This window comes from Elephas maximus, chromosome 7 (assembly GCF_024166365.1).
Source record: "Elephas maximus indicus isolate mEleMax1 chromosome 7, mEleMax1 primary haplotype, whole genome shotgun sequence".
In the NCBI taxonomy this organism is placed as follows: domain Eukaryota; kingdom Metazoa; phylum Chordata; class Mammalia; order Proboscidea; family Elephantidae; genus Elephas; species Elephas maximus.
Window position 1 is genome coordinate 72,878,861 of NC_064825.1, and position 16,550 is coordinate 72,895,410.

The 16,550-nt window shown below is 43.2% G+C and overlaps 1 protein-coding gene across 3 annotated transcripts in view; it reads right to left on the reverse strand.

Moving 5' to 3' along the window:
• USH1C (USH1 protein network component harmonin) overlaps positions 1-16,550 on the reverse strand; it is a 59,115-nt gene that overhangs the window by 12,272 nt on the left and 30,293 nt on the right. The window contains exon 17 of one of the 3 annotated variants that reach the window (XM_049890586.1): positions 12,093-13,489. The exons of the other annotated variants lie outside the window; for them this stretch is intronic. Within the exon in view, the coding sequence (XP_049746543.1) occupies positions 13,441-13,489 (49 nt within the window). The 3' untranslated portion in view covers positions 12,093-13,440. Of the gene's footprint in view, positions 1-12,092; positions 13,490-16,550 lie in introns of those variants that run through there. 3 annotated transcript variants of the gene reach the window in all.

Sequence of the window (16,550 nt, forward strand, 5' to 3'; positions counted from 1 at the left end):
ATTGGCAAGACTTGCTGCAAGGAATCTCAGGGTCTTTTAACTGAGACCCTAAGAAACCAAATGCAACACTTCACTGTTGCAGTCTAAATTTTTATGTGCATGGTTAGGTAAAATCACCAAATCTTGAAAAAAATAAGTAATGCCAATAGCAACTCTTAACCAATTTTATGCAAAATATACTTAAAGTAATTTAAAATCTCAGACATCACTTTACAAAACAAACTCCCATCTACTATAGATTGCTTATTTTTAATTAGTATAAAATATATATATATATATTTTATAACAAAGCCTTAAAGACACAAATTACAATAAAATTGCTTTCTCTGAAGAACCTATGAAACATTAAAAAAAAAAAGAATTATAAAAATATAATAATTTTCTACCTCTGGACAGTATTATAAAATTAGATTATAATGTTTCCTCAAATAACTTGCTCTAATTTGTTTAATAGTAAATATGTTTATACAAGTTTAATACTCTAAATAGTTCCAAGAATTAATAAAGATAAATTTGTTCTAATAAAAATTTTTATATTTTGTAATATATATCAATCTTGGAAACCCTGGTGGCGTAGTGGCTAAGTGCTACGGCTGCTAACCAAAGGGTCGGCAGTTCGAATCTGCCAGGCGCTCCTTGGAAACTCTATGCGGCAGTTCTACTCCGTCCTGTAGGGTCGCTATGAGTCGGAATCGACTCGAGGGCACTGGGTCTGGTATATCAATCTTAAAAGCAAAACCTTTCTAAGTAATTTAAGTTAAATATTATATAAAATGTCTTATTTAAGGAAAAGAGATAATTTTATTAATTCCAGAATAAGAAAAAGAAAGTTAAACTGCTTACATTAATTATATCTTGTAACATGTATAAACTTAAATTACTAGATAACTTACTAATATTAGACTAATAGTTAATAGGCTCTTACTTGTATGCCACAGAAGAATATATATATAATCTAATAATAAATATGTTCATTTTATGCCACTTAAAAAGTTATACTATAAGAAATATATGACAAAATAAGAAATTTTAAAATTTATTAAAAGAAATTTGTTTAATATAGTCAAAGTTTTTAATTGCTATAATTAATAGGTTAACTTATATGAATTTTAAGAACTTTTAATATCAAATAACACAAAGCAAAAAAATTAGAGTTTTCACTGTTAACAGTTTAATTACTGGGTTAAAGAGTTAATTTTATTTTTTACACATTCTGCTTCAAAAACAAAAAGGTTCAACAAAATTAATTCTTGAATCAAAAATGAAGCCACAAAGTTTTTTTTTTGAAATTAAGGTTTTTACCTTTAAAAATCTGTGCTTTAAATAAATGAAGTATTGTTTCTCAGTAATCTGTAATAAATTCCTGACAAACTTGAAAGTAAAAAGCCATAAAAGATTTGTTTTTGTTTTATAAACAAGCACATATTATATCATGATTTTATTATTTCAGTTACTATTTTAGTCATAACTTTGTTTCCTTTAAATCTAGCATTATCAAAGCCAATGATTTCAATAAAGAATTCACACCATTTTCCACAGAACTTTTATTACCATTCAAATGTTTAGCTTAATATATTCTTAATATATCCTAACTATACAGTACTGTACCTTAAAATTCTAAAGCTCCTTAAAAATAAGAATAATAATTATATTTAAGGATATTTTTGTCTAAGGTTTTTATTTAACTGTATTTAGCTTTACATTACTTTTGTAATTAATGCCCACCAAGTCTTTTCACTTTTAAGAATTATTCTTATAAATTAGCCATAGCCATTTTTAGGTTTATCATTCACAGATAAATTTTACCTTGCTAATTCACTAAAAATGCACAAAATAGATTGTATCAGACTCATAGAGAGAGCCATAATATTTTAAACATAAATGCCATAAGACTAAATCAAGATTTTAAAACTCATGTAAAAACTAACAGTTTTTCAAGTTGCTGCTAATACAAAATAACATGGAACCAAAATTGGCTACATGGAACTGAATAAAATTTGAAAATTACTATAAAATTTATATAAAAAATAAAAACATTGTTAATGGTTTTTTCTAGATTAAAAAAACTTTAAAATTTTTTCTTTCCCTTGTTAGCCCAGATCTGTATTTCAACAGTGTAATCATTTAACTTCTATTTTTTTATACCGCCAATAAAATTAGAAAATGTCATACATGTCAAAATTCTAACTAAATATATTCGGAGTGTTTTAAATGATTCCGCCCTTGGACTTCAAAAAATAAATGCTAAAATAACTATAATGAAAAAGTAATTCTTCAAAAGCAAATAACCCTCCCCTGTGTAACTTTTACCAACTCTAATACTGTTAAATATTATCAATTTTTTAATTCAATGCTCCAAAGGATGTTTTCACAGTTTAAAGGGGCTTTGAACAACCAAAACCCCAAATCCCCAAATCTGCCTAATATTGTTCCTAGAGACTATATATATATATAAAAGAGAGTTTAAAAATTCCCTAGAGCCTCATTAAAAAGAACCATATGTAGTTCTGCTTGCTAATCCTTATGCTGCTAAATTACAGAAAATACAACCTTAGGTACATCTTTTCCAACTGAAGAAAACTTCCACCTCCGTTTGGACAGCAGAATTTAATGGAGAATTAAAATTAAAACTTAAAAATGCCCCAGAGATGAAACCAGCATCCAAACACAGATTCCTGAGGAATCCAGATCATTAGATCAGGCCTGTGCAGATGCTCCGTGCTGATATAGCTGAACTGTGTATTGCTATACTATTTCCTGATGTTGTTCCATATCTGTTTTAGGCTTTAGAAATTGTTCTTCTATAAATCAATTAATGAATCCTTTATAAATGTTTAAGTTTAGTAATAGTGGTGTACTCATTCTAACAGAATATATTTTATATTACACTTATTTTGTGTAAAGTCTTTTTTCTACTGTTCTAACTGTTGCCTACATTTTCCCCCTCCTACCATTGAAGGGAAAATGCCTTTATAAAACTAGCCCAATTGGTCGCCTGTGCAACAAAATATAACAAATTTCTAAATTTGTCATCAGAGCCCTCAACCAATACAGGAAAATTATGACCCACTGGCATCTCCTATATTAAACTATTATGTTATCCTCCTGCCAGCTATTAACTCTAGTTCAGTACTTAAAGGAGCCATTAAAGTTAAACTTTAGCATTCTCCCTAAATTATCTACATATCCTCAAATACCATGCTTTAATCTAACTGAACCTAAAACTATATCACATAATTGTAAGGGAGCAAAAAAAAAAAAAAGAGAAAAAAATCAATCCAGAAGTTTTTTAGGACAATATATGAAAACTCCCCCAAATTACTTTTCATGGTGTAAAGCACATTTAATAAAATTAGAAACTGTTTACCCTAAATATGATAATCTCAGTTATCCCATGTATAACAATCCCTGTTTATAAAATTACGCTGTTAAAGTTAAATTTTCGGAGATTATCTATTTGCAACAATAATATTATCAAGATCTGGCTAATGCATGTAAACTTCTTCATTGCTAAACAGCAAACCAAAATGGTAATCTATGCACCCTACAGGTATGCATTTCTCTGTGGAAACTCAAACTTCAGTCATCTTTTCAACCCATCCCTGCATAATAATCCTTATACTTGAGCTATTCCCTGGAAATACAGAACAAGGGGGCAGCATACTCTAGGATCTTTGGAAGTTCCACTTAATATTTATACTCATAACAGCAAGCATTGAATAAGTAATATTAAAATATTAACTATGTCAAAACGAGATGCTTGCATAAAAGATAATCCTATTGCTAAACATCCAAAAAAAAAATTGTGGGGATAATCCTTTTTAAGGGCTCTTATTCCAATCTTTAGTATAATAGAACTATAAAAGTCTCTTAAAAATTTATCTGCCACTATGGCACAGATTGCTAATAATATTAATAACAAAATAATAGCCCAACAAAAGTCTCTAGCCAAAATAGTTTTAAGTAACAGAATAGCCCTAAATTTCTTGATAGCTCAACGAGGAGGCATACATGTACTGTAACAAACCCCTCCTGTTGCTCTTAGATTAACACCACTGGAGAGGTAGAAGAAAGCATCTGTAAAATACATCAAGAGGTTTGGCTTTACTCTATTACCCTGGTGGTAATGCCTGCCATCCCTTTCCAACCTTTTTAGTTGGCTACCCCAAAGTATTAAATCATGGTTATAAAATGTGTTACAAATAAAAATAATACTCTTTAATATTAATTGTAATAGTCATTGAAATTGCAAAATGTGCTACAAAAATGCATTTCTAACCTAGGTAGTTGCTCTAAGCCACCTGAAAAAAAATCATGTACATAAATTCAGCTTATTTCTGTAATAACATAAATGGCTCCTGCACCCTTAATTACCCTCACAAAATGGTCAAGTTATTCCTAAAATTTAACTACTTAGAACACAGCATAATAAAGAACCCCAAAGCATAATGCAGAAAGCCAGACCTTCCTAGCAACTAAAGTACCAGTAGTGGAATAGCTACCTAGGAGTAACATGTCATAAAAAAGTCTAGCCTGTGCAGAAGAAAACATTCAGGTACAACACACAGTTCATGCAGAAGAAAGTACGCCTGCAAGTGTGATCAAAACTTTCCATGTTCCCTGGAAATCTTTAATCAAAAGGAGGGAATAACATACGGGGCCTTAAAAATCATACATGTGCTTGGCCAGAAGTACTGAGGCTGAAGCAGAGTCCAGGGGCTAGAATCCATTTGTATATAAAAGTTTGTTAAAAGGTTGTAGTTAATGCTAGCATCCATTTTGTGCGAGCATTTGTTAAAAGTTATAATCACTATAAAAATTTCCAGGGAGAAAGGAGAATAAAAACTGAAACTCATTGTTTTATTGCTTCCCCTACCTAGAGGAGGAATTTTCCATAAAGAATACTTTATCTTAACCAACAAAAAACTATGCTAAAAAGAAGTTATGCTCTCACAAAGGAGCAAAGCCAAAAACAAATGTTACCAGGTCATTCCCAAGGAAACCTTCTCATAAAAAAAAAAAACTTTTTAAACAAATCACGTATTCCCATGTTATGTTTCTCACTTTTAAAAATAATATATTAACAAATAACCAATTAAAAACATTTTAATTTCACTTCCTTCTATAACAATATGTTAAAAACTTCCTAATTTTAATTCAATAGATTCTGATAGTCTTTTGTGCCCAGTGCACACTGGCCAATCCCTCATTTTTAACTTAATAAAAATCTCTTTTAATTGAATTTAAATCTAGAGTCTTTTCCCTTCAACACTTTCAAAGAAGGGACCAACACTGCACAAGAGGCTGGTCACCCTGGGGAAACCCACCACAAGATGACTGGGGGAGGCCAGGGGATTCAGGCACCAAGAGGGAGGTGGGAGGCAGGGGTGTCTGTGCTTGCCTGGTGTCTGGAACTGTTCTTAATGAATGCTTATCTAGAAGGTAAGAGCCCTCTCCAGGTTCTGGGGAGCCCAGGTTGGCCCTTTAGCCAAGGAAGAAGAGGTAAGGACACACAGCTCAGAGGACCTGGCTTGATGGGAGATTGCTGTGGGAACAATATTCCCGAGATTTAGGAATAAGAGTGAGAAGGGAGTAGAGTCAGAACACACCGTCCCTCCCCGGGAGTCACATACAATGGAGGCAGTGGAGACCACAAGCCAGAGGGGCTGGGAATTCTAAGCCTGAGGGCAACAGGGCCTCTACTAGTCTCCACGGGAAGGTGGAGTAGAGGAGAGGCCCATGGCAGGTACCCCCACAGGCCTTGCTGGGCCCAGTGGAACTACCCTCAGTACACAAACTTCCCTGGGCCACAGCGAGCATGGGTACAGTGTCTCCTGGGGCCTGTGGTCAGCATAATGGGGGGACTATAGTCCCCTCTATGCCCGGAATGCAGCAATCAAGCCCTGGGCACAAAATGTGAGTCCAATATCAGCAGATGGATCTTTGGGCAACCCCATGCCATCCTTCCTCACTGGCCTCCATTCCAGGCTCAACCCCAAAGAGGTCTTGAGCCTGGCTCAGGTCTGAGGCCACATTCAGGTGGGTCTGTGGGTGTCCAGGCAACAGGCAGAGGAGGGGAGGAAGAAAATCCAGGGTGCGGGGAGTCACTAGGCAGAATCTGGGTCAATGCTCTTTCACTCAGAGAGCCCTGCCTGCCCCTGGCTGTTTCTTTGAAAAATTAGGCACTGGGTCTGCCTGTCGGAGCTCTCTCTCCCTTCCCCTAAGAATGTGCTCTCAGGGATAGGCCAGATGACAGGTACTTGGCTCTTGGTGTGAATTTAGGTCTCATTCACTTTTTTTTTTTTTCCACTGTAAGTCATTAGATCTCATTCTTTCATAAGCTATTATAGTTGGTTGGCCCTTAAAGATGGAGTCCAATCCCTCATTCATTCAACAGATAGAGAAAGAGGCCCTGGGAGGTCATGTTCATGCCCAAGATCTCTCAGTCAGTGGACCTTGGAGCAAGGGTTTGACTTCCAGCCTAGGGCTTTGGACTCCTCATCATTCTGCCTGTCTCCCTTTGAGGCTGATTTGTGCACTAAACAGCCAGGTCTTAAAAAGCCTACTCATAATGGTGGTGCACTGAGAGGCAGGGTGTCCTAATATTTAAGGACACAGACTACAGAGCCTGACCTCCTGGATTCAAACCCAGGATCTCACACTAGCTATGCCATCATGGGCAAGTTCCCTAACCTCTCTACTTCAGTTTCTCATCTATAAAATGAGGATGATATTAACACTTACTTCCTAGGGTTGTTGTAAAGATTAATTGAGTAAACACATAAAGTCTTTAGAAAGTGTGCTTGGCACATCACAGCTTCTAAGTGTTAAGCTGTACCCTGTCACTCCCCAGGCCTGCGCTGAGAGCAACCCCTTTTGCAGACACCCCCTGTGATTCACTGTACAGGTGACACCTCTCATTTTGCTCCCTGCCTGTGGTCAAATCAGCCTGAGGTCTGCAGGTGGGTATCAGGGAGGAGGCTGGAGAAAGCAAGGGCTGCCTGCTTGGGACATCTTTCTTCCTCTGGCTTAGGGTCTCTTCCACTGGTTGTAAAATGGTAGATGGCTCTCTAGCATAAACCCCGGGAGTAGGGGCGGGGGGGGGGGCGGGGAAGAATCAGTGTCTGCCAGCCTGTCTGATACTGGAGACGAGCAAGGATTTCGACACACCCATCCACAGAGCGCCCTGGAAGAATGGGGCACCTGGACCACCACTTTCTCTCTAACACTTGTTTGGTATCAGGTGCGTTTTGGTGAAGCTGTGATTTGCCTTGAACAGACAAGACAGGGGAGGGTGCACAGAGACCCCTCAGGCAGCCCCTTCCTAGGGCTTAGGCAAGGCCCCATCTCGGTCTCTTTGCCCCTCTGAGGGATCCCTCCGCCCTGCTCCTCTTTGAACAAACATTAATGAGCCGCCAGGGATCCGACTGCTTTATCAGCCTGGTCAGGGGATCTAATAAGCCTAGGGGCCTCTGCCTGCTATGAGACCCTGCCTAACCCCTGCCCTCCAGCAATGGGGAAAGCAGTTCTGGTTTGAGGCTCCCGGCAGAGGGCTTTCTGGGCCACCTCGGAATGAGCACTCCCTGGGTAGAAGTCAGCCACAGCCGGGAGGAACTGGGCCGGGAGGACCCCCTCGCCGCCCCCCGCCCCACGACGGGTATCATTTTACTTGTCTGAAAGCTGTCTGATAAACCACCATCCTCTTCAACATTTCCTGTGGCTGCCAGAAAAAAAAAAAAAAAAGAATTGTACACTGGACATTACCAATCGGCCTCGTCTGCCCTCTGGTGCCCGACCCTGGGCCTGCCAGCCTGGCGCTGCCCTGCCCATCTCCCTCCCCAAGCAGACACAGCCTGATGAACGTTAGGGGTCCGCTGTGCCGCTCTGGGTGTAGCAGCTTCCCACTTCTACTCAGACACCACCCTTGTCATTAGCCAGAGAACATAACGCGGAGGCATCAGCAAATTGTCATAGGAGCATGAACTTTACTCTTCGGGGAGCTGACAGTACAGTAAATCTCAAAATAAATATCTGAGCTGTCCTGCCCTGACATTTGGATAGGGTTTCCTTGAAAAGGGGATAAAAATTCTGGCAGGGCTCTCTTCCCATTGAGGGTGGGAGGCCAGTAAGCCACGGGGCAGCCCCAGGAAAGGGACACATAAGTCTCAGCTGTAGGTTACTGGGGGCGGGCCGACCTTCCCCACTTCCCCAAGCCCACACCTCAGACTCCCAGCCCTTGCCAGGAGGTGAGAAGAGAAACAGAGCAAGGGAGTGGACTTGCTGTGGACTGCCAAAAAAACAAACAAGTCTGTCTTAGAAGAAGTACAGCCGGAATGCTTGTAGAAGTGAGGGTGGTAAGACTTTTTCTCACATACTTTGAACATGTTATCAGGAGGACAGTCTCTGGAGAAGGACATCATGCCTGGTAGAGGGTCAGTGAAAAAGGGGAAGACCCTTAATGAGACGGACTGACACAGTGGCTGCAATAAGGGGCTCAAACACAGCAACAATTGTGGGGATGGTGCAGGACTGGGCAGTTTCATTCTGTTGTACACAAGGTGGCTATGAGTTGGAACCGACTCAACGACACCTAACAACAACAACGTTATTATTAGGTGGACCTCCAGGCCATTTGGTCAAGTGGGGAATAGGAATTCCATTGGTCATTCTACTAATTCCATTCCATTTCACTTATACCCATATGGCCTCATCTTGGACAATGAGGACATTAGGAGATTCTGATCTCAGTTTACGTCCCACCTCTCTTTCCCTCCAGAGGCAGCTGTTGTCTGCTCCCCTGGAGATGCCCTGGAGGGAACCCTAGGGGCTTACCAGGACCTCGGATTTCACAGCTGGCCTGCAGATGAAGTTGGCTTCTTGGTGGACCATGACAGGTTTGGAGATGGTGGATACACCAGGGCCTCGTGGGGGCTGTGGACTTAGGCAAAATGTCTACAGGGGTTAGTTTAGGAGAGACCCATGTGAGGTCATGGTGGGGGTGGCCCAGGCCAGCCATGGCACTTTTATATACATGCAAATTCACACCCATGCACATGCTGAGTCAGCTGGTCCATTCTCCCTGCCAGTTCTGGGAGATGTGATCTTTGGCAAAGAGATAAGTCCATTGGCCATGGTATAGTATGAGGCCACAGAAACTACTGAGTGTCTCTAAGAATCAGGGGTCTGGGCCATAGCCTGGCTGGGGGCATCAGCAGCCACTGTCACTCAGATGATACACTTGCAAGGTTCTCTCTCAGCAGCCATGGGTGCTATCCAGCCCCCCTCCTATGTTCTCTGACCATGGTTTCAGGTGTCAGACTGCAGCACCAAGCATCTTCTGTTCCTGGAAGGTGGGCTAATATCAAGACCAGTAGGAGCAGCACCTGAGGGAGGTGATGCAACACATCTGCTTTGTCTAACCACTTGATCATCTCCTTGCTGTTCTTGCCTTGCCATCTTTATGTTCCCTGTACCTGAAATGGCTTTCCTCTTTCCTTCATGTCTCACCTTCCCCAAGATTGAGCTCATAAGCCCTCTACCCTACAGAGGTGTCTTCAGCTTCTCATTAGAATGAATCCCTCCCACAGCCGATACCCATTTTATAGCTGAATCCTGCCAGCTCTGCTGCTCATCCTTCAGGTGGCAAAGTCACTGGACCCACAGGTATGCCAGTCTACTCTGTATCCTCGTCAGCACTGCTCCTCCCTCCACCTCACACAGAGAGGCACAAGGCAGGTACTCAATCAATGACTGCAGAGTTGAATTTGTCAAGGAAAAGCTGCTGCCCATCTTGGTGGGGGCCCATCATAGGGTGTGCCCCTTTGTACCAGGCTAACTCAGTCCCCTGAAAACTGGCTCCTGGCTGGGCTCTGGGGGAAGACATTCCTGGCACAGATAGACTTGTCTCTATTGGAGCTTCAGGGCTCACGGCCCCAGCAGAAGTCCAGAGGGAGTCTCTGAGAGTTGCCCTGATGGAAGCTCAGCCTTGCTGCCATCTGGCACTCTCTTCACTCACATCTTCCTTCCCCCAAGGTCCCCTGAATGCTATGAGACATCTTATTCTCCTCCTCACACAGAAACGCCAATCCATGGAAGAAGGTTAATAAAAATCACTGGTCAGGTGCTACTGACCCTCCTCTCCCCAAAGGCCTTGCCTTCAGCTGCTATGAGCTGCTTTAGCTCTGATGGGAACCTGGTCCCATGGCTATAGCAACAGAGGAATTTTTTTCCCCTCCTTGAGATCAAAGTTCCAAGTCTTCCTTGGGGATTGCCTCTTCCAAAAATAGTCATTGGATTAAGAACAATTAATAAGAAATATGTCTTTTTGAGAAAGATCATGACTGCCCAGCTTCCTGATGTCCAAGAAAAACATCTCTAGTCTTTTAATAGTAAATTTGGAGATTTCTTAGAACTCTCTTATCCTAATCTTTTCTGTAGCTGGAGGTTTTGGCCAGAAATTGCTGGGTATTACACTTCAAGCCAGTGCAGCTGGCTGATGCCATAGAAAATGATACTGTAATGACTGTAGTGTCCTAGTACTGAATTTGACAGTATTATTACTTCATTTACAAGCCTAATGTCTTTTCCCTGTGTTTTTTTTTTTTTTCCTTTTCCTGTTAAACAAAGGAGTCATATCCCATATTCAGAGCTTTCTGGGCTAATATCAGGAACGGACTTTCATGTGACAAAGAGTTCTGACTATTCATTAACGTAGCCTTGCCAGTATTATATTGAAAGTTACCAGCTCATACTAGCCAAGGGGAGCAAAGAGAGAGCAATGAACATTGAATGAATATATTGTTACTCATCCCAAGGATCACACATCAGCAATTTACCATACGATATAGTACTTCAAAATCAGCAGAAACCATACACATGCAAGATGTCTACAACATGCAGGTGAGGGGACTCATCCCTAGACAATGGGGTGGGGTCATGTTTCCTCCTATCTCCATGCACAGAGCAGTGAAGAACATGGGAAACAGCAGCCCTCCCCATTCTTCCTGTTTCCAAGCAGAGCATGCTCAACAGGGGTAGTTAGTACCTTTGGATTGGGTGGGAAGCTCCGTTCAGGGACAGGGGAGTTGGTGAGCTTCCCACTGTGGTTCTTTGCCTCCCAGTCCTCCACAGGATTGCTTATGTCCCCAGCACGGAAGGGGTGGTTGCCCAGTGCCTCCTCCAGTGCCGAGGGCAGCAGGCGGGTAGGAGTGAGGTCTTGGGTGGGAATGGATGGTGGGGGAGGGATGGGAATGGGAGGTGGAGTGCGTTGCACCCAGGGTGAAGATGAGGCACTCACACGGCCAGATGCAGGAAGTAGAGGGGGTGCAGGGACCTTGGAGGGTGGGTTGGAGGGTGGAGGAAGGGGCTTCACAGGTAAGGCAGAGGGAGTCTTGGGGGGGTAGTAAAACATATCCAAAGGGATGTCATCCAGGTCAGTGGTGTGGAGGTGCAGCCCACCTGCAAAGCGTCTCAGAGGTGGGACCAATGGAGACACAGAAGGCGGGGGAGGTGGAGGCCCTGTGGTCATCTGGGGGTGTGCATAAGGAAGTTCTGTAATCGTCCATGCTAAATAGCCCTCTACTTCACATCAGTTTTATGCTCGGGCCTGGGTTTCCCTTGCTGCTGGAGACCGCCACCCTCAAACCAGACGATGAGGGTGTCACTTCTCTGCCATTGAGAGCCCAGCTGAGCCCAGTCCCAAGTTATAGCATATGTGGGTAATAAGTAAGGTGATCATATAACTTATGGTCTAAACTGGTACACACTTGACGGTGAAAGGGATGCTCTTAAAAATTATGCTAAGACAAAGGCCTAACTGGGACCATCTCACATGAGCTGGAACTTATAGTCACTCTGGAGATAAGCCCAGAAATACATGTCTCCCTCCCTAAGAGAGGAGGGGGGAGTAGGCTGGCAGGGGTGGGCCCTGGAAGGTGGAATGGACACTGGGTGCAGCTGGAGAACCTTCCAGTGCCGTCTTGCTTCCCGCTGTCCCCAGGGCGGTCATTCTGGGGGCAGTATGAGGGTTATTGTGGAAAGAAGAGCTCTGTTACCTCTGGAATTTCATTATCAGCAGAGGAAATCTGCTCAAGGCGCGTCTGACAGAGCCTTTCCACCCAATACTGAATCTTTTCTGATTCCTCGAGGTCTTCCCGTTCTGTCTCAGAAACCTGGGACCCAGGACCGACGCAAAAGGAAGAGAACAAAGGATACACTTCAATCACACATGGGCAGCAATGGCACAGAAGCAGCTTCTCTTAAAAACACCAGGATACCAGTAGGTGTGTCAGGTCTCTAGAAAAAGACCTGGGCTTGTGCCATCTGACCACAGAGGAGGCAGGAACAAGGAGGTGGAGTGCTGGTGACAGGCTGACTGAATGGTACTTGTAGGCAAAATCAGAGAAGGGGCTCATGTATTGCATAGGATTAGTTGCCCAAGATCCCCATCAACACTGATTCTCCAAGAACGGTCCTTTTATAGGCTCCTAGCACATTCCAAGAGTTTAATGTCACTTTTTTTTTTTTTCTGCTGCAGGCTACCTTGTCCTCAGAAGCACAAGCTCAATTTTATTTTTAATTTTGAAGCTAATTTGTCCTTAATGCCAGCCTTAATGCACTTCACATTTTCCAGGACTTCGCTGGCTGTGTAATCTAATCAGCTTGGCATTCTGATTCATGGAAACATTAAAGGGGAGCAGAAGCAATATCTCCAACAGCTAGGAAGTTAAGGTCACCAACTCACCCAGGAAATAGGAATTAGTCAATGTTGCAAGATTGCTTTTGACGTATCTTGGGTAGGGGCAGCCTTAGAAACATTCCTAGGTTGAAGAGTTCTAGCCTCAGGTACACCCTATATTGAGGGGAGCAGCCGCAGACACATAGCCTGAGTGAGTATGGGTCTAATCTCAGACCACCACCTACACAAAAGGGTTAGCCTCAGACCCTCAGAGCCAAGACAGGCTGGGGAGACCTGGCCTCGGACTCAAACTCTAGATAGGGGTCCAGACTGACTCAGACTTACAGACAGGAAGGTGGAAGGTTAACTTCAGACCTACAATGTAGGCAGAGGGGTTAGTCTCAGACCCATACCTGAGCAAGGAAGCTAGATTCAATCCTAAACATACACCCTAAGGAAGGGGCTAGTCTCAGATGATCCCAGGCAGGCAGGATGGTCTCATTTTCCAGACTGAGGCTGAGGGGGTAGGGGGAACAGGGCTCGCTCTAGCCTTTGACTCCATTTGGGGAAAACAACCATAGCTGGTTCCCTGGGACCATGGAGGGGACTCCCAGACTGTGTCCCAGGGATGCTTGCCTGACCTAGGAGAAGGACACATACCTCTTGAGCCAGCCGATTGATCTTCAGCTGCTTTTCCTTTTCCAGCATTTCCTCTTTCTCCTTGTAAAGCTTTTGCTCAAACTCCAGTTCCTTCTTATTCTTTCTCAATTCCTGCATGCTGTCATACTTGGCTTTCTTCTTATCTTTTCCTTTCTGATCAGATGTGGCATTGTTTATATGACAAGCGTTACATGGTAGTGTTGACACTGGCACAGCACGGCAAATAGGGCATTCAGTCTTCAGAAAGCACCGAGCAACCAACCACTCCTCGGTAAGCCTCTCCCCCAGCTCTGCCCCATCCCACTGGGCATCCGACCTCAGGTGTAGGGCAGGCAGGCTGCTGCTGCCCATTGTAGATAGGAGACACAGTATCTTTGCCAGTCAGAAGAACTGGCTTACTAGTTCACAAACTAGCCGTGTGAACGTGGCTAAGTATCTTAACCTCTCTGGGCCTGATTCACCTCATCCCCAAAATGGGGAACATACCTCCCTCACAGACTTGCCATCCAGAGCAAATGAAATAACATATATGAAAGAGCTTTGTAAACTGCAAAGTGCTGTATAACATATGAGGCATTGTTATCCGTTTCCTAGTATCTGGGCACACGCATGCTCCATCATCTGGGGAGAAAGATGTCTAATGTTCAGACACCAGAGATGCATCCAGGGAGATTCCAGCTGATTTACAAGTAGAGCTGGTAAACCTCCACTGCAGAGATCCTGTCCTGAACTAGAGGATGTGGGAGCCAGCCTCAAACCTGGGAGCCCAGAGCCAGGGACATTAAGATTTTGCCTCCAATGCTTAAGCTCCAGACCATTTCATCCTGGGGTGTCTAAACCTACCACTGCCTTTGAACTAGGCACCTGAATTGAGGATTAGCCAGAAACCACTGGACCAGGAGCTGGGCGGGGCAGGACAACAACCTAGCTGCTTCGCACAGGTTGTCAGAGGATTTTTACACAGGGGTTTGAGAGGACTTGAGGAGGGAGATAAAGGGCAAATAAAACTCCTTATACTTTGTGCTGGAATTGGATCCATAAAGCCTTATTTCCTGGCTGCTTCTTTCCCATGGAGCTGCAGGGAGGCCAGGGGGTGAGGAATGAAGAAAATGGAGATTTATAGACTGCCTATGTGCCAACGGATATACAGTGATTATCTCTTAAAACCAAAAAGAAATCAAACCCGTTGCCGTCAAATCTATTCCAATGCATAGTGACCCTATAGGACAGAGTAGAGCTGCCCATAGGGTTTCCAAGGAGCACCTGGTGGATTTGAACTACCAACATTTTGGTTAGCAGTCTTAGCTCTTAACCACGTATTATTATCCCCAATATCTTGATGGGGAAGCTGAGGCTCAGAGAGGTGAAGTCACTTGCCTGATTAAAGATATCGAGTAAGTGGTGCCAGTCTTTAGACCTGAGTCTGCCAGGTCCTATACTTTTTCTACTGTGTCCTAATGAGGTGGTGAGCTGGGCAGTGGGGAGGACCGTAGAAGTGGGTATCAGCCCCCGTCACAAACAACATGGAGGACAGCTAGCACTCGAGTGATGGGGCAGCAGAAAGAGGCAACGCAAAAAATTTCTGAGTGAAGAAGGAAACCCACCTGGTCACTGAGTTCATCCCCATCCCCAACAAGCCTTCATGGGATGGCTCTCAGATGTCCTGAGCCACTTCGGCATCCAAGGTCAGAAATGAGACACTGACTTTACCAGTGATGGACACACAACTTTCATCTATAGCTAAAGAGGCTTGAGAGGTCTTTATGGACCTCTGACTGACACGCCCTGCCTCCCCTCCTAAAGACAACCCTCACCTCAGTCCGTGCACAGGCAATGTCCACCTCAGAGACCCATTCCCCAGAGCAGTCTATGAACCACTTTAGAAAATGGCTCTCATTGCTTCAGAGTCCTGTCTGGTTCCTTGCCTACCCTGTTCACTTGACTCTTGGCTCAGTCAATAGATGAATACCTGCCATCACGTTTTAGGTTCAGACAGCAATTCCCCAAGAGGAGCCAGAAACATTCTGTCTACTGGCAGTTTGCTAGAATAAGGGCATGGCCCCCCACAGGGACCACCATGAGCAGAATGGTCATTCTGTTGGTTTAAAAAAACAGCAGTGCTGTAATTCTGGAGCCAGAGCTCCTGGGTAGGGCAGGCACATAGTACAGAGATTCTGGCTTATCCCCAAGGGAGTAGAATCTGCTTATAGATGCAGAAGGGCATGTTTCCTCAGAGCATTGTATGCTGATCTCATACTAGCCCTCCAATCAGGTTAGTTAGTTGTGTGTGAATCTGCCTCCCCCACCAGACTGTGGGCTCCTGTGTGATTTACTCAAGCCGTCTTGGTGAAAGGGTGTAGGAAGAACCATGATCCTTTAGGCTCTGGCGTAGACTTTGTGAGGCCATAGGCCTGTGGTTGAGCCCCAGATGGACTCACTGCTAGTGTAGGAATAGAAGACATTTCACATTTATCTTTTTCAAATAAGAGGGATTTTGTATATTGATGTTACTGGCCAGGGACGTCCACTTGTATTTCCTGCTGCTGGGAGGCAAAGCATTAGGTCTGCTCTATCTCACATGGCTCTAGAGAAAATGATGATGGATTTTCAGAGCCATATAAGGGACATAAGTCTGTCAGTTAAATTCATGGCAATTATTTCTTTTGGTCCAGGCTGAGTGGTGAGGCAGATGGGGTGGTTGTTCTCTTGCTTTTACCAAAAGTAATTTTTCTCTCTTTTGGAAATAAAAATGAAAAACAAAAATGCCAGCTGTTTCTGGAATGACTGAACTAATGAATAGGGGAAAGCCAGCCCTGTCTCTTCACCAATAATTTTCAAGCAACTTGGTTTCTAATGAGTTGGGGGTGGAGAGGAGACTCTAGTTCTTTTATATTTGCATAGTCATTAAAAAAAAAAATCAAACCCACTGCTGTTGAGTCGATTCCTACTCATAGCCACCCTATAGGACAGAATAGAACTGCCCCATAGGGTTTCCAAGGAGCTCCTGGTAGATTCGAACTGCTGACCTTCTGGTTAGCAGCCACAGCTCTTAACCACTATGCTACCAGGGTTTCTGTATAGTCATTAGTGCCTGGAAAAGCATTTGCCTATATCTCCTTTTAAAAAAAAATTCAGGTAAAATCCTATATGTGTGTGTTGTCCTCTAGTTAAATTCTAGTAGCGACAGTATATAAAGAAAAATTAAAAATATAAC